Source organism: Saccoglossus kowalevskii, chromosome 7 (assembly GCF_978046115.1).
Source record: "Saccoglossus kowalevskii chromosome 7, keSacKowa6.1, whole genome shotgun sequence".
Classification (NCBI taxonomy): domain Eukaryota; kingdom Metazoa; phylum Hemichordata; class Enteropneusta; family Harrimaniidae; genus Saccoglossus; species Saccoglossus kowalevskii.
The window spans coordinates 35,465,081-35,484,543 of NC_140647.1; the positions used below are offsets into that span (position 1 = coordinate 35,465,081).

At 34.2% G+C, this 19,463-nt stretch overlaps 1 protein-coding gene and 1 long non-coding RNA gene across 2 annotated transcripts; one reads left to right on the forward strand and one right to left on the reverse strand.

Annotated features, from left to right (window-relative positions):
• Positions 1–1,147: 1,147 nt before the first annotated feature.
• Positions 1,148–9,737, reverse strand: LOC146740958 (uncharacterized). The gene is made up of 2 exons (XR_014930031.1): positions 9,600–9,737; positions 1,148–1,711 (listed from the first exon to the last, which is right to left on the reverse strand). It is a non-coding gene; the product is annotated as an uncharacterized LOC146740958 (long non-coding RNA).
• A 519-nt stretch (positions 9,738–10,256) lies between these two features.
• Positions 10,257–17,666, forward strand: LOC100379067 (proline-rich transmembrane protein 1-like). Its single transcript, XM_002737515.4, has 4 exons — positions 10,257–10,400; positions 13,034–13,203; positions 15,056–15,190; positions 17,293–17,666. The coding sequence occupies exons 1-4, from the start codon at positions 10,388–10,390 to the stop codon at positions 17,449–17,451; spliced, it is 477 nt and encodes a 158-aa protein (XP_002737561.2). The 5' UTR covers positions 10,257–10,387; the 3' UTR covers positions 17,452–17,666.
• The last annotated feature ends 1,797 nt before the right edge of the window (positions 17,667–19,463 follow it).

Sequence of the window (19,463 nt, forward strand, 5' to 3'; positions counted from 1 at the left end):
ATTGAATCAAAATAGTTTTGCAGGCCCCTGTTCAGTGAATATCCTTTTACCATAACCTTTTACCATACAACATTCTGGGTGATGTTAGCCATGTAAAAAAAGGGACACGTTACGATCAGCAAATTCTTGTATTGTCCATTGAGTGCCAGCTTAAAGCCAGAGACTGCAGCAAGCACTTGGTAAATCAGAAAAATGCAACTTATGTGGAAATTAAAATTTATTTAACATGGTGCCCAAGGTTAGACATTCTTCCTTGCAACAGAATGGTTCATCTGGGCCCACCAACAGTACTGGATCATATGATACAGGGTCCCCTTTACAATCTGGTTTGTCACCAGAAATACAGTACTGATGTTCCCACTTGTAATCAAATGGTGCTTTGGCGTGGTGTGGAATTTGCAACCCTACCTAATATCCCTGCCCTCTGCTCGACGAATGAATCAACAGCAGGTGGCAGTGGTATAACAGTGGATCTACACTGAGGTTATTGTACCATCTCAGTCACCTCATATACTTATCTATCCCAAGAATTTTTCTATTTGGGCTACATTTTTTGAGTAGACTTGACTCATCAGAAAATATAGAACTAAACTAAAGGGCACTTGACCCCACACATGATCAATTTTATTGTCATATTGGATGATCCCATGTTTAAACCAAATTTGAAAGAATCCCATACACACGACCAAGATCTGGTTTCAGGACAATGTATATATCGGTATATACATATTGATATATACCGGTATATCACAAGATGTTTGATGCATGTGTACAGTTAGAATGTTAGCAGTCCTGGCATGTTAACGATGCAGCTGGAGATGTACGCTTGTATACACACACAAAGATCAATCCCAATCAGTTCCCATTTTTGAACAAAACAATGTGACATAACAACCCACTATGTATGATGCTCATATCAAGTTTGTTGTGATCTGCCTTTACACTGCTGGGAAATTAGTGTGACCATGCCAACCACAATTAGTGTACACCATGAACCTAGGTCAAACTGTAAGCCCCTAATTTGTGCTACACATGAACAGTTGTTTTTAAATTATTAGACATAAATCATAGAGATCAAAGCTTTATGCTTCAATCAAGTTTAAATTTTTAAAGCAAACATTTTGTAGAATATAAACACAACACAATGTGGTATTGCAAGAAGCAGAAATAATATATTTTTGTCTCATAGGTGTACAAAATATATTATTTGCTCAATTAAAGAATCTAACACTGCAATTTCAAATATTATAGAATTTTCCATAGTACTGAGCAATTTAATATATAGCATGCTTGAAAATAAACAATGCACCATCTTACTTATCATCTCACTCATTTGGAAAATATTGAGAGTTCAAATATTATAATTGTTGACAATATGCATAATGCTGACATGATCACATGCTTTACTACAAAGTGACCAACACTGACAAGGGTCCAGAAGAGAAACGTTATTTCTAAATTAAGTATAAATTTATAATCACACTTTAATTCTTGTTGTTATACTGTATGGTACCTTTGTAATACAGTTTTATAATATTTTTGTTATTATCATCATGTTATAACAAAATACACCATACAGTCATGAAATAATCAGAAAACTGAAAAAGTGGTATACAAATACAATTACTAAAAAGTCATAAATCATTGTTACAGGTACTGAAGCCATTGATACCATATTCTTTCATTTCTCTGTATAGTATTTCCAAGTTTCCTACAATAAAAAAAAAATTGTTAAAATATCTATCAAAATACAAAGCTTGTAAAACAGTATGTTATGCTAATTTATCCCAGTATAGGGCCTAAGGGTTATCGGTAACGAGTCTTCCATTAGTAGTTAGTGTAGTGAGTCAGGTCAGGGAATTAATATTAATACTGGTAGTACCCAGTCCTAATTATAGGTAACAAATGAATCATTGGTCATTAGTGCAGTGAGTTAGGTCAGGTTCTCTGGGATTAATAAAACCCAGTCCTCATTAACAAATGCCAGAACAGAGCCCCAGGGATTAATAATACCCAGTATTAGTATAAGTAACAAAAGTCTGATTTGTACATGAAGTTAGTGCAGTGAGTCAGGTTAGGTTCTCTGGGTATAATAATGTCCAGTCCTAGATATAGGTAACAAAGATCCCATTGCTAGTTAGTGCAGTGAGTTAGGTCAGGTTCCCTGGGTATAATAATGCCTAGTCCTAGATATAGGTAACAAAAGTCCCAATGCTAGTTAGTGCAGTGAGTTAGGTCAGATTCCCTGGGTATAATAATGCCCAGTCCTAGATATAGGTAACAAAGGTCCCATTGCTAGTTAGTGCAGTGAGTTAGGTCAGGTTCCCTGGGTATAATAATGCCTAGTCCTAGATATAGGTAACAAAAGTCCCAATGCTAGTTAATGCAGTGAGTTAGGTCAGATTCCCTGGGTATAATAATGCCCAGTCCTAGATATAGGTAACAAAAGTCCCATTGCTAGTTAGTGCAGTGAGTTAGGTCAGATTCCCTGGGTATAATAATGCCCAGTCCTAGATATAGGTAACAAAAGTCCCAATGCTAGTTAATGCAGTGAGTTAGGTCAGATTCCCTGGGATTAATAATACCCAGTATTAGTTATAAGTAACAAAAGTTTCATTGCTAGTTAGTGCAGTGAGTTAGGTCAGGTTCCCTGGGTATAATAATGCCTAGTCCTAGATATAGGTAACAAAAGTCCCAATGCTAGTTAATGCAGTGAGTTAGGTCAGATTCCCTGGGTATAATAATGCCCAGTCCTAGATATAGGTAACAAAAGTCCCATTGCTAGTTAATGCAGTGAGTTAGGTCAGGTTCCCTGGGTATAATAATGCCTAGTCCTAGATATAGGTAACAAAAGTCCCATTGCTAGTTAGTGCAGTGAGTTAGGTCAGGTTCCCTGTGTATAATAATGCCTGATCCTAGATATAGGTAACAAAAGTCCCAATGCTAGTTAATGCAGTGAGTTAGGTCAGATTCCCTGGGTATAATAATGCCCAGTCCTAGATATAGGTAACAAAAGTTCCAATGCTAGTTAATGCAGTGAGTTAGGTCAGGTTCCCTGTGTATAATAATGCCTGATCCTAGATATAGGTAACAAAAGTCCCAATGCTAGTTAATGCAGTGAGTTAGGTCAGATTCCCTGGGATTAATAATACCCAGTATTAGTTATAAGTAACAAATGTTTCATTGCTAGTTAGTGCAGTGAGTTAGGTCAGGTTCCCTGGGTATAATAATGCCTAGTCCTAGATATAGGTAACAAAAGTCCCAATGCTAGTTAGTGCAGTGAGTTAGGTCAGATTCCCTGGGTATAATAATGCCCAGTCCTAGATATAGGTAACAAAGGTCCCATTGCTAGTTAGTGCAGTGAGTTAGGTCAGGTTCCCTGGGTATAATAATGCCTAGTCCTAGATATAGGTAACAAAGGTCCCATTGCTAGTTAGTGCAGTGAGTTAGGTCAGGTTCCCTGGGTATAATAATGCCTAGTCCTAGATATAGGTAACAAAAGTCCCAATGCTAGTTAATGCAGTGAGTTAGGTCAGATTCCCTGGGTATAATAATGCCCAGTCCTAGATATAGGTAACAAAAGTCCCATTGCTAGTTAGTGCAGTGAGTTAGGTCAGATTTCCTGGGTATAATAATGCCCAGACCTAGATATAGGTAACAAAAGTTCCATTGCTAGTTAATGCAGTGAGTTAGGTCAGGTCCTCTGGGATTAATAATACCCAGTATTAGTTATAAGTAACAAAAGTTTCATTGCTAGTTAGTGCAGTGAGTTAGGTCAGGTTCTCTGGGATTAATAATACCCAGTCCTGGTTATAGATAACAAATGACCCATTGGTAGTTAGTGCACTGAGTCAAGTCAGGTCCTCTGAAACTAATACACCCAGTTCTAGTTATAGGTAACCTGTGTCCCATTGGTCATCAGTGCAATGATTATGGCCAGGGTCTCAGGATTAATACATGTAAAACCCAGTTCTAGTTATAGATAACAAATGTCTCATTGCTTGTTAGTGCAGTGATTCAGGTCAGGGCCTCAGGATTAAAAAAATCCAGTCCAAGTTCAGTGTTCTCCCCAGACCCCAAGTCAAACACTGTATCTAATTTGCATATTTTTCCCATTGAATATTGTGATACAATAACTGTGTTAGTATAAAATTAGTTAACAATCTATCTACAATTAATTAAAGACGAGAGAGTCTGATATTTTATATCATTTTACTCCATTGTCTTTTTTGTATTTATCAAGTCAAATAAAGTTTGAAATAGAACAGCAAAACAAGCAGCCTATCGGCTGAGATAGCTCCGCTGTTAGCAGGGCACATTTCAATTAAAGAACAGAGGATATCATATAAGAAAATGAACAATATGTATGGTATGTATAGCAATCGGACTTGCTGTTTCAACAAGAATTCAAAAATATCACTTTTCACTAAAAATGACAAAAATATTCATCAAAATTAGATAATTGAAGATATCATCATGAAATGAACAAATCTGAGGGAGGTTTACCTGAGGTACATATATGTATAGTATCAAAGCAATCAGACTTGCGGTTTTTAACAAGAAGTTGAAAATATCACCTTTTATCAAAAATTACAAAAATATTGACTAAAATCAGAAAATTAAAGATATCATCACAAAATGAACAAATCTGAGAGAGGTCCATATGTAGTACTTATATATATATATATAATAGCAAAGCAATCAGAGTTGCTGTTTTCAACAAGAAGTCGAAAATATCACTTTTTACCAAAAACTACAAAAATATTCATCAAAACTAGAGAATTAAAGATATCATCACAAAATGAACAAATCTGAGAAAGGTCCAGGTGTAGTACCTATATATGTAATATCAAAGCAATTGGACTTGCGGTTTTTAACAAGAAGTCAAAAATATCACTTTTTACCAAAAACTACAAAAATATTCATCAAAACTAGAGAATTGAAGATATCATCACGAAATGAATAAATCTGAGAAAGGTCTACATGTAGTATCTATATATGTAATATCAAAGCAATTGAACTTTTGGTTTTTAACAAGAAGTCGAAAATATCACTTTTTACCAAAAATAACAAAAATATTCATCAAAATTAGAGAATTAAAGATATCATTACAAAATGAACAAATCTGAGAGAGGTCCACATGTAGTACCTATATATGTAATATCAAAGCAATTGCACTTGCGGTTTTTAACAAGAAGTCGAAAATATCACTTTTTACCAAAAATGACAAAAATATTCACCAAAATTAGAGAATTGAAGATATCAACATGAAATGAACAAACCTAAGAGAGGTCTACCCAAGGTACATATACACCAAGTATCAAAGCATTCAGGCTTGTAGTTTTCAAGAAGAAGTCGAAAAAGTAAAACATTGACACGGACGACGACGACGACGGACAATCACTCATATGATAAGCTCCGCTCGACAAAGTCGACAGCGGAGCTAAAAAAACTGCAAGAGGGAGCACTGCAATTCAGCGGCACCATCAAGTAGGGGAGATGGGGTTTTCCCTATCAGGGTGTGGAGCATTCTCTGGCTTCCTTTGGGCCAAAATTTCTGTCAGACAGGTCAAAGTTGAAGACTGAAGCCACTTGTGATCCCTTGTCATTCAGAATTTTGTGGTTGCCAGAAAATCTGCCCCCTAGGGTAAGGAGCACATGGCCATGGCATGAGGGCGATGCACCCCTGTTTCTTGTTTAAAAAAATTCCTGAAAATGATTCATTGGTGATTATCTTAGAACCACTAATAAACAGACTGGCAATCCAGGTATTTCTTTTGATCTAACGTGTGTCTCAAGTTAATGTTTTAATCTTAGAAAGAACTGGGGATGATAAAAAAAAATGTCCACAAAGTCATGCGATAACATACGACTTTGTTGGTGTTTCAACAGGAAGTGATGCAAAATGTCAGACCAAAGTTTCCAATTTTATCTTACATTTTGCCCTGATGTATCATATTTTCAAGAGTTTTTTAATACATGATCGGCAAAATACAGTAACATAATACCAGCTCTGTTGTAGACATGGCGACGTCAACTATCCTAGAAAAATCGACTAACTATCAGAAAAAATATTATGGTAAAAGTCGTTCATTTTTCTTTATTATACATTCAAGAACATTACTATAAAGATGGTTTATACATTCAAATAATCATTACTTTCCTAAAATATGGTCAATTTTGGCTATAAAATATATTATTTGGCAAATCAACTTAAAACTCAACTCGCCATTCGGCAAAATTTGGCAAAGCATGAGCCACCAGCGTAGCCGAGACACACAATCGTTGGGCAGATTGACACCTCCAAACAACAGTGTTGCCAGTCAGTTTTTTTTCTTTGGCGACGCCTGCAGTTGAATAATTTTTGCTTCGATTTATGTACAGTTTTATTTTCAATGGGACCTAATTTCACTTGTTTTTTTTTTGAATTAAAGTACAAACTGCAAATAATAGCAGTGTACCAAATCAGTATATTTTCCGGACATGTGCAGTATTTGTGATTTGTGAGACTTGTTTTGTCACATTGTTGCTGTTACGTGCAATGGGCAAATTATTAATATTCTAGTATTTGATTTGGATTTAGAGGGCCACACCCTTGAAAGAACATCTCACAGGGTCACATCACTGTACCATTACGCTTTAGAGGTGTGGAGAGAACACTGTTGTTATACATGTAGGTAAAAATGTCCAATTTGTTGTTAGTGCAGTGAGTCAGGTTAGGTTCTAGGGGAATAATAATACCTTATTATTAGTTTTATAGTTAGTGCAGTGAGTCGGGTCAGGTCGTCTTCGATTACCAGGTAATAATACCTAGTCCTATCGGTCACTGGTAGTATACCGTAGTGGTTGTCGCATCAGACTCATGATTTGTAGACCCAAGTTCAAATCCTACTAAGGCTGAACACGGAAAGCCCAATTCCACTGGCCAAGATTTATTCACTAACGAATGCGACTTTGGGGGAACTTTGATTAAGGTCGGATAGTGCATTAAATTGCCATTTGATAGGAAAATGGCCGCACAGTCCTGTCATGTAGTCCCAAACTTGAATATGACTTCTGTGGCAAAAATGCACTATGTGTCAGCACTTGCAATTTGCACATAAAAAAAGTCAGGAGAGTCAACAGTGAAATTTAATGTCCGGAACTGTTGCCTGGCACAAAAAAATTATTAAAAATAATAATAATACCTAGTGTTAATTAGGAGTAACAAATGTCTTATTGGTTGTTAGTGCAGTGAGTCAGGTTAGGTTCTAAGGATAATTATACCTTATTATTTGTTTCATAGTTAAGACAGTGATTCATAATATCCAGTTTTAGTTATACATGTACATGTATAGGGAAGAAATGTGTTATATACATGTATAGGGAAGAACTGTGTTAACTCCATATTTGATTTTGCAAAAAGTTGTGAGATAGAAAATTGAACTGTAGATGGCATTTGGGGGGCTCACATCTTTTCCATAGAGCCCTCCGTTAAAATAAGCTTTTTACCTCTCCTGTTTTCAAGCAACGTGCAAGTTATTTTTAAAAATTTTATGGTTATATTGTTCAGTTCAATTTTCAATTCCACAATTCTTTGCAAAATCCAATATTGAGTTAACACATTTCTTCTCTATAGGAAGCCATTATCCCATTGATCATTAGTGCAGTGAGTCAGGACAACATCGTTAGATACAAATAGATTGAATGGTAAACTTTTGATTTTCAAAGCATTTTTTTAGTAATATTATTTATTCACTTATGGAACATGTATAAATGATTGTTTAAACATTCATCTATCACAGCAAGTATTTGGAAATGAAATTAAGAAAGCATTTCTGTGAATTCATGGCGTCCCAAAATTCAGTAGGAATTCCAAGTGGTTACTCACATTCTGGAGCTACATTTATATCCACAATGCAGCAATAATAAAGATGGTTTTTGTATTGTAAAACTTACTAAACAAATTAAAATGTAATACAAAAATTGAAATAACCATGAATGGTTGTTATTAGTGAGATTAATAACAAGTGTATAATGAGATTAATAACAAATTGTATGTCTTTTCTAAATGACTATAGTATTGCCTAGGCTGTTTTATAGCTGTGGAATCATAGCCCTATGTTGCCGACCGCATTATTTACGTGACTGAGTCTGGCCGGCCCGGTTAAAATCCACATGCCAAATTTGGTCGTCGCGAAAATCACATTTTAAGACCTTCGAAAGTACTCACTATGTTTATTTACTTCCAAACAATGACCAGAACCTATTTGCGCTGTGAAATGATGACGGTGGTCATAAATAATTGACTTTATTTACTGTACACCGAGTCGCAGAAAAATAACAAGACGAAAGACGCCATTTTGTATTCCAGAGTTTATAGCAAATTACGCGAGACCTATAATTTTGTACCACGTGACCGAAATCAATAGATAAATTGCGTTTATGCAACTAGTTTCTATTATTAAACAAAAATCATACAATTATAAATACTGTATGTGATTTCTTTCTTGGAACAATTAGAATAACGGGAAGAGTGAGTTTTATTCTTCCACCACTGTATCACATGACCGCCAAACGAGATTACATTTATTCTGTGCTAGGGAGTGTGGGATGTCAATGGCTGCAGTTTTCTCGTAATTTGCTTGGTTTCCGCGGTAATTGTAAAATATCACAAATTATTGCTTATTTATAAACACAAATTGCAAACAAAAGTTTGTATGTTATTCATCCAGCAATCAATTCACAATAAAGGTACGTCACACCATATTAATCGAAAGCAAAAGCGATTTAATTTATGTATGCCAGATTTCTGTTATTAAACTGTGATAGATCCCGTAGCTCTATGTTCGACGTACAACTACAAAATTAAAAAAAAGACGTCCAAATGAAATTGTTAGGGCGAAATTCGATTGTAGGTCGCACCAAAGAGCTACGGAACCGCAGCTAGCTGTTTTATTGACTATTGACACACCTTTGTCATTTACGCAAGAGTATAATATATTATACAAATTGTTCTATCTCGTCATGTTATAGAGAAAAAATATGATAAAATAAGAAAGTGACTGACATGTTTTATACAAGAATATCATTCAGGTTATGGGTATAAATTACTAATATCAAGACCTCATTAATTACTTAAATCTTGCGTATTAAAACATTTTAATTTCAAGAAAATAAATAGCTGCTAAAATATAAAAATTTCCAGAATGGATGCTACAACTTGACAACACCAGCGAATTCTGTCATCATATACGGAATATTTTACAGAAATGCATCTCAAATGGAAGAAACACAAAACAGAAAAATAGCATATCGCTCGGTGGCTCTGTTGTTGTCCGTCTGCTCAACGTCCGCATATAGATTATTTAAATTCAAGCTGGACATGTACATGAAGTTTAAACTATCACTTTCTGGATCAGATATACATGTCTATAAATTACTGTTTTGAGAAATCGATGCACATTCGAAATTGGAATTGAACACAACATGATGATGATGATAGAATCAAATGGACGACTCGAGACGCCGCAGCAGTCTGAGCAGGCACACTAAACAAGTCATAGTGCGATAGCTAGCTAGTAAATATCAATATTAGTATTGAATCGTCATATACTTACCTAGCAGCTTCGCCGAACAGTTTTGATGCACTAACACCATTTCAATCGGCGACGGATATGCTATGCAATTGATTTTTAAAAGTACGACAGTTGAATTGAGCTCCGCGATATGGCTGTTAGGACAGCCGATTGTAATACCCCCTAAGTTAGCGTTACTGTGTCTGCGTCAAAAAGATGACAATTCGGTCTGAAAAGATGCGCAAGTAAAGAAAACTTAAATTAAACATAACAAATTACTCCAAATTATACACAAACTGTCCAGAATTATTCAGAATTATGAGATTTATTGACTTGTGAAGAAAAATAATAACAAAGAGCAAAAGGACGTTGGTTTTAATTTTCGCGGGTACCAAAATAGTGGCAAATACCAAAATAGTGGCTTAACACACGGTAACCACTTTTTGTGCATATTTATTACGTATATTATTCTATCAATAATTATTTAACTAAAAGCTAGTTACCGATGGAACTAGCACATTACTCTACAAATCTTTCAAAACAGAATGCATCACTACAGCCGTGGCATCACTAATCCACAGTACCTCTAGGGACTGTGACTAATCTAACACTTTTCCCTTAACGTCTGTGAATAACCGAGAGTCTAGGGAGTCCACGGAATTGGAAAGTGAAGGTCAGAGAGAGGTAGCAGTGACGTCATATGGATGTGTATTACTTTGAGCAACATATTGAAGTATAACCTTTCAGTCGTTGGATTGCTGTGCGACAAATCTACTGCGTCATTCTGTTTTACTACAATTTACAACTGTTAGACTGTTGATCTACTATTAATGGAGACTCAAGGTATGAAGTACACACTCATAATCGCTATTTTGTTAACAATTGTCTGCTTTCGAACTTCACAGAGACATCGAAGGGTGACAGAGGCCTGACGATCTATTCGTGTTGATCAACTGGTTGATCAGCCTTCACTATAATTACAAGACAGGAAACATAATACACAGATATTTTAGCGGCCTAAAAATCATGATAAGCTTATAAGACCAGTTATAACATATGGCAGTGATGTACGGGGTGATGAAAGTACTATAAAATCAGCAATTGAGGAAGTTCATCTTTTATTCTACAGATATGTATTTGGCATCTCTAAAAATACAACAAAAATGGCAATCTATGGTGAATTGGGGGGGGGATACTCAGTTGACATATTCATTGAAAAAAAAAATTAATTAAATCATTTAATAGTAATAATAATTCATTGAATACCGTGACATTATTGAAGGATGCCTGAGAATACCGAATATAACCAAATTATATCTTCAAGTGAGATATTGCTTTTAACATCATGCATGAACGAAGTTCACAAGAAATTAAATAAATTATTTGAAAAACAGTGTTAAAATGATATCCATAATGACATTAGAAAGCAAATTTGTTCTTCTAATAAGTTGAGGACATACAGAATGTTTAAGTTTAAAGCTGAAAACTATCTTGTTGATATCACTAAAATTCAGCTATGTATGATTTTAGATGATTTTTACTGTAGAATACTGTATTTTCGCTGGAATTAATTTTCGCTGAAAAGGATTTTTGGGCGTTTTGTATGGAATTTATTTTCACTGATTTTTGATGAGTTTAATGTGAAATATTGGAAAAAAAGTATATTCGCTGGATTTTATTTTCACGAAATCATTCCTTCAGCGAAAACAGCGAAAATAAATTCCAAGCGAAAATAAAGTATTCTACAGTAATCATAATGTCTTAAAATTTAAACTGACAGACATAAACAGATTGCAGTTAATTTTAGAATATGTGACCAATGTACACAAAACAAAGTTGAAGATGAAAAAGTTTGTTATGAATTGCCAGCATACAGGGCACATAGACAGCATTTATTTAACAGAGCAGAAATTATTGTAAATAATTTTAGAAGCAGTAGTGAGAGTGATAAATTTATTTCCATTATGAGCAACAAACATGTCACTTCCCATAGCTCAGTTTATTAATACCTGACTGTCTTGAATGAGTTAAGAGCATTAATATACATGTATATTTTTTTCTTTCTTTATTTTTTTTGTGATGTATGATCATTGTTATCTTCCCCGGGAGTTAATAAATATTATTACGGTTACCTCAAAATATCTTGTCCGACCCAGGTACGAGTACTGATAAGACACTGGGCTATTGGAAAATTTGAACCGATTATATATAAATTATGTATTTTCCCACCTTTATTATGACAAAATATGACCATTTCTGTTTATCGTGTTAACAGATACCTCAATTCATGTCAATCTGTACATGAGTGGAGCGCCCTCAAGCAGCCAAAATTTGCAGTCCTGCCGATTGAGGTTTGCATAAACTGCGGCTTTACTACAATATGCCATTGGGAGTTCCGAATTAGTGTTTTGTGTTCTAACTTCTAATGTCTATTGTTCTACGTTCTGCCAAAATGATCAAGAACATCACAGGGTCTTGTAACGTTTCTAAGTTAGTATTACCGAGGCATTGATGTAACATCTGCAAGCCCTTACAGCAAGAACCGAAGGTATGAGGAGGGAAGACACTAACTCCTTAGTTACGTGTGGCTACAAACACTAATTACCTTTAAAAAAACAGCCCGCTGTGAACAGAGATATTTTACTTGTCCGATTTAATAAATATCACCTTTAGAATTAGCACTCAAGAGTCAAAGGAAAAAGCATTTTCGACCGTGAAATCACTTTTGAATGTTGCCGTCTTGGTTTAATGATTGACAAGCTAATACAGTGAATGCTGTTCTGAGATAACCTTTTACCCACCAATCAGCGACAAGTGGTCTTTACTTTTCTTTGTGGTTTGTGTGTCTGTGTCTGTATACATGTACATGTATGTCGTGTGTGTCAATGTCTATATCAAGAATCAATTATCAGATTTCAATGAAGTTTGATGCTCTTGGATAATAATTAAACGTGATTAGTTTTTTGTTGAAATCTGTGCATAATAATCACCTGATTTGCATATTATTATTGGTCTGATATAATGTACACACCTGATGCTTTTTTATTGAAATCCATGCATATTAATCATCTAATTTGTATATCTACAAGCCAATTTAGCTTTTCCACCATTATCTCAACCACTCACCAGATTCCAATGAAACTTGGTACATGGGTGCTCTGATAAGCCATATACACATTTGATGTCTTGAGTGCCACTATCAAATTTCAATTATTGGTACATAGGTGCTTTTGGGTAATGCACAGATCTGATTTCTTCAAATTTTTGGTAAAAAGTGATATTTTCAAATTCTTGTTGAAAACAGCAAGTCTGATACTATACATATACATATTGTTCATTTTTAATGATATCTTCTGTTCTTTAATTGCAATGTGCATTGCTAACAGTGGAGCTTTCTCAGTCGATAGGCTGCTTGTTTTTCTTATCACTCTATTTTGATTTTTTTTTTGTAAACTTTGATGTGTTATTTGTTGCAGGTTATTCCAAAGAGGCAGAGTTTCAACAACAACCACTGCAAGTAGCTGATTATGGCACACCACCACCACCATATCCTGCTACAGCCCCTGGAGGTCAGGGTTATCCAGCTCAACCACCTCCAAATTATGGTCAATCATTGCATGCATCTACCAATATTACCAATGTCATGGTTAGTTATCTGTCATTATTTTCCTAGTCACACTTGATTATTTGGGTTTTGTCCATCTGTTAGACCAAAATACTGTAAATATTATCCAAATATTTAAATTTTTTGTTGCGCCCAAACTAAAGGCCTTTCACTCTTCCCTGATGCCTAAATTAGAGTGATGCATAAATTAGAGAATTTATTTCATGAATCAAATCATATTTATCATGATATTGGTGAAAATGCAGCTAAAATAATGATTCACTTCTGTGACCTGTATTGCCTTAATGGTTATACCGAAAAACAACATAAAACACAATCTTCTTCAGAAGTAGTCAATCCATAGATCATACAACCATTGTGATATGCTTTGGCCACCATTTGTAATAAAATAAGCAGAGAAGTTATATTATTTATAAAATGCCTGAAATGACTTATAGTTTAGTTGATTGTCACTTGTGTTGCAAATATTCTAAGTGACAATCAACTTTGATTATTCCATTGCAGTCTCACTGCGGTAATCAAGATTTATTTATTAATCAAAATGATTTTTATATGTAACATTTTGATTATATTACTTAATAAACTTTTTCAGTGCTGCTTGCACTATGTGTTACATGTTTTCCATCCAACACAAGATCCTGCGTTATGTGTGAAATGGAATGGAATGTAAAACTAGGATGAACAAAGGTTGCAGCATTGTAGTGAAATCAAAACATCACATGTGATTTGACAAATGTGTAAAATATTATGGGGGTATTATTAATGTAATAAATATAAAGTACATGTATCTTAACTCAATATCCCCTTCTCAAATATCGGCATTTTGACATTGAGCTATAAAAATAAAATTTAAAACCAAGTCACCTATTCCCTCTGAATTCTTTGACACCCTTCACAATAGTGAAAGGAAAGTCACCTATTCCCTCTGAATTCTTTGACACCCTTCAAAATAGTGAAAAGAATGTCACCTATTCCCTCTGAATTCTTTGACACCCTTCAAAATAGTGAAAGGAAAGTCCCCTATTCCCTCTGAATTCTTTGACACCCTTCAAAATAGTTTCATATACAATTTCAAGTTCTACTATTTAATTAATCTCAAGTTAGCTACTGAGTTTGCTTGAACAACAAATCAGTTATTGTACATTCTTTCCCCCAACTCTCTTAAATACAAGATACAATTATGTATAGAAAAATAAAAGTGGCCACCAGTCGGCCATATTGAATGCAATCGGGCAACAAAGTGATGTGCACTTGTATGCTATAACTTAAGGTAGAGATGCAGTTTATTTGGCTTGCTTTTTAATTGAGTAATTAGACAATGAAGATGGTATTATATATCCAACATGTTATATATTTTCTGAAAGCTTATTATACAAACTTTGTAAAACTTGTCTTTATTTTAAATATCCAGAATGCGTTTTTGATTTTGGGTCAAAAATATGTTTTTTTGGGCAAAAGTGGTTTAAAAAAAATTAGCTTAAAAACTTCAAGTCCGTTTGTGGGTAAAATTACATCACTGGATACCTTGGTATACTACTAATTCAAATGCGTCCGCTCATCTCTCTAACGGCTATCAAAATGGCACAGCATGACCTCAAAGTTCACTATTTTCTATTTTTGCATAATTTATATATCTATATTCATATCACCACACCAACTATGAATTCAATCTAGCCATGCATGGGGGCAAATTCTGTAGTGATGTAATGATAGACTAAGAGACAGAAGTTATTCTGTTCAAAGCCGTATAGGAGTCATAGCATGTTCAATTTGACTGGTCATGTCTGTACAAAAAACAAATCAACAGGACACAATGTGATTGTATCTAACTAAGTAAATGCTTCATCATTATGTTTTTTTGCTCTTTATTCAGTATCAACCAGGACAGAATGTTACCATGACAACAATTACTCAATCTCGTCCAGCTGATTACATGGGTCTTGCTATTTTTGCCACTATCTGTTGTTGCTGGCCTATTGGTATATTTGCCATCATTAAAGCATCACAGGTGAGAGTTTATATCATCATTTGTAGTATATTATATATTTCTTCCTGTTGACTGTTTGTGAATCACACAATTTGAGTCTTTGTGGTTAACTTGTCTTTATCTATGTGTGTGTGTGTATGTATATGTGTGTGTACATGGTTTGTTTATGTTTTTCATAAAAGATATTGATCAGAAAATCGAAGTGTCACAGTCATACTTATCACTTTGCGTCATATATTCCATGAGGTAGACAATGCATTGTTTACATGAAATTTGCCTATATACTGCCACTTCCAATTTTTAGCATTTAATTACTTAAGGTGATACAGTATGTATTTCAGGAAAGTCATTGTAACTCTATTTATGAAAATTAAAGTTGTATTATCTCTTTTTGAAGTTTTTTTGAAGTTTTTATCATGTGTAGTTGAGATCAGTACTTTCAGAAGTCTTGAGTTGCATATATGTGTGTTGTAAGTTGTAAGTTATTTTTATCTAGACTAACTAATATCCTGTCATGTAATTTTAGTTTCTGCTTCACAACTAGTCAAAAGTACAAAATGTTCTTGATTCAAATGTTGCTTGGTAACGGGTACAGGAAAACCAGTATTTATCAGAAAGAAAAGCTTTGTGGAATGCAAAATAATCGCCGTAGACATTGACTAGAGTATTGCTGTTTATTGCGACTACTACGGACTAGCGTGAATGGGTTAGCTTCGTTTCGACAATGAGTTGTTATCGCTGTAAATAATGTTAAATTATTCTTCAAATGCTCAGTTTATCTTTTGAAAACAACAATTTTTTTTATTTAAAAACAAATCATGCCGCTTTCCCATCAAAATCCAAGCCAAAAGATTGTACAACAACATCGGCAAATCTCTTCCATGCTGGGTTCAATAACATTAACATATTTAAACGTATTATGGTAAATTGAACACGTTGGCATCATCCATCATTTTTATTGGTTAATTATCGATTTAACCTGTCAAAACATGGCGGATATTTATTTCTACAGCATCAAGCGTTGAAAATGCGTTCGGAATCATTTGCTTACGATGAAATTAGTTGAAATTTATTTGCATTTCATAACAATTCAACATATTTATTTTTTGCACGTTATTATAATCATTACTAGGTAATAATCAACAATTGTAAAACGCAGCATGACCGGATTGCGCTACCACAATCATTCGCTACTAAGCAATGCAGTTGTGTTTGTTGTTATTTGAAACGTTTTTTAGAATATACTTTTGTTACCAATAAAATGAAACAAATAATTGTATTTGCCGCACAATGTTCGTTAATGTGATTTTTTTTGGAGAAAGATGCGCTGTCTACTTATTAATCCAGCTAGAAAAAAATGTATGCAATTTTAGTTTCTTTCGTTCTGGGTGGTCCAACTGTGTCTGTGTTGAAAGTCAGCGTAGGTGGATTTTTCAATGAAAATATAAGCCCCCTAAGAATATTTGATGATAATTTTTAGTTCCGCTGTCGACTTTGTCGAGCGGAGCTTATCATATGAGTGATTGTCTGGCGTCATCCGTCGGCGTCCGTCGTCCGTGTCAATGTTTTACTTTTTCGACTTCTTCTTGAAAACTACAAGCCTGAATGCTTTGATACTTGGTGTATATGTACCTTGGGTAGACCTCTCTTAGGTTTGTTCATTTCATGATGATATCTTCAATTCTCTAATTTTGGTGAATATTTTTGTCATTTTTGGTAAAAAGTGATATTTTCAACTTCTTGTTAAAAACCGCAAGTCCAATTGCTTTGATATTTCATATATAGGTACATTTGTACTACATGTGGACCTCTCTCAGATTTGTTCATTTGTATGATGATATCTTCAATTCTCCAATTTTGATGAATATTTTTGTCATTTTTGGTGAAAAGTGATATTTTTGAATTCTTGTTGAAAACTATGCATTGATACTATGCATATTGTTCATTTTCTAATGATGTCTTCTGTTCTTTAATTGAAATGTGCATTGCTAACAGCGGAGCTATCTCAGCCGAGAGGCTGCTTGTTTTATGAACTAGCAGCAAAGTTGTTTTGATGAGTTAATTGCAATGTACCTTTTTCTTCATACTGCAGTTATGTAATAATGTTCTAATTATATTTTCAGGTTGGAAGTAGTTTTAATGGAGGTGACTATTCTGGTGCAAAAGAAGCCTCTGATAGTGCCAGGAAACTGTCGTATATTTCTATTGGCTGTGGCATTGCGTCATTTGTAATTTCTATACTTTTTGTCATTATCTATGTATTTGTGATACTGTCAGTGTGACCTTAACATACATGTATTCATAACTTACACTGACCCAATATACTTAAATTGAGAATCATGTAAATGTCAAAAAATATTTAATGAAACAGTCAACTCATTCTTCACACATATGTCTGTATATTCAAGACATGAATAAGAATGAAACTGTTTATTTATCTACTATTATACTTTATATTGACTTAATGTAAATAAACTTTTTGTACAGTGTCAGATAATGTGGGAATACATTAGAAACATGGATTACTTTGGGTATGTAACTGTAAATGCTGACCCGAAACATTATTTTATTTTTAGCTCTGCTGTCGACTTTGTCGGGCAGAGCTTATCATATGAATGATTGTCCGTCGTCGTTCGTGTCAATGTTTTACTTTTTAGCTCCGCTGTCGACTTTGTCGAGCGGGGCTTATCATATGAGTGATTGTCCGTCGTCGTCGTCCGTGTCAATGTTTTATTTTTTCGACTTCTTCTTGAAAACTACAAGCCTGAATGCTTTCATACTTGGTGTATATGTACCTTGGGTAGACCTCTCTCAGATTTGTTCATTTTGTAATGATATCTTTAATTTTTTAATTTTGGTGAATATTTTTGTCATTTTTGGTAAAAAGTTATATTTTCGACTTCTTGTTAAAAACTGCAAGTCCAATTGCTTTGATATTACATATATAGATACTACATGTGGACTTCTCTCAGATTTGTTCATTTTGTAATGATATCTTTAATTCTCTAATTTTGGTGAATATTTTTGTCATTTTTGGTAAAAAGTGATATTTTCGACTTCTTGTTAAAAACCGCAAGTCCAATTGCTTTGATATTACATATATAGGTACTACATGTGGACCTCACTCAGATTTGTTCATTTTCTAATGATATCTTCTGTTCTTTAATTGCCATGTGCATTGCTAACAGCGGAGCTATCTCAGCCGACAGGCTGCTTGTTTGACTTCTTCTTGAAAACTACAAGCCTGAATGTTTTGATACTTGGTGTATATGTACCTTGGGTAGACCTCTCTCAGATTTGTTCATTTCATGATATATATCTTCAATTCTCTAATTTTGGAAAAAGTGATATTTTCGACTTCTTGTTAAAAACCGCAAGTCCAATTGCTTTGATATTACATATATAGGTACTACAAGTGGACCTCTCTCAGATTTGTTCATTTTGTAATGATATCTTCAATTCTCTAATTTTGGTGAACATTTTTGTCATTTTTGGTAAAAAGTGATATTTTCGACTTCTTGTTAAAAACAACAAGTCCAATTGTTTTGATATTTCATATATAGGTACTACATGTGGACCACTCTCAAATTTGTTCATTTCATGATATTTTAAATTCTCTAATTTTGATGAATATTTTTGTCATTTTTGGTAAAAAGTGATATTTTCGACTGGTTAAAAACCACAATCATTTATGGTGAAAAATGATATTTTTGAATTCTTGTTGAAAACAGCAAGTCACATTGCTTTGATACTATACATATTGTTCATTTTCTAATGATATCTTCTGTTCTTTAATTGAAATGTGCATTGCTAACAGCGGAGATATCTCAGCCGACAGGCTGCTTGTTTAATAATTAAGTTGAATATTCATGAATTGATGATTTAATGGCATTGAAAGTGAAATTTCACTGCTACCAAATACTGAAAATTCTACTGTGCCATCTTTTGTACACCTTTCCTATCGGTGTGAGCTATTCCAACTCTGAGTTGGCGCATGAGATGCACCTAGTCATATCTTATGTATTTCACCCAGGTCAAATACACAACATCTAGGTGGAATCTCGCACAGATTTGTATGTTAGTTTATATTATGTTTGTGAAACTATAATTTGAACGATGCTAAAGGGACAATATTCAAAATACTAGTGTATGCATGCTTCAAATTACCTGTATACATATAGGTAAATCTGAGTTGCAAACACATTTTCATTTCATCAAGATATATTTCTATTTTTACAGCCCAAACAAAATTGTGATTTTGCGATATATCATACTCTATTTGTCCTGCCAAAAT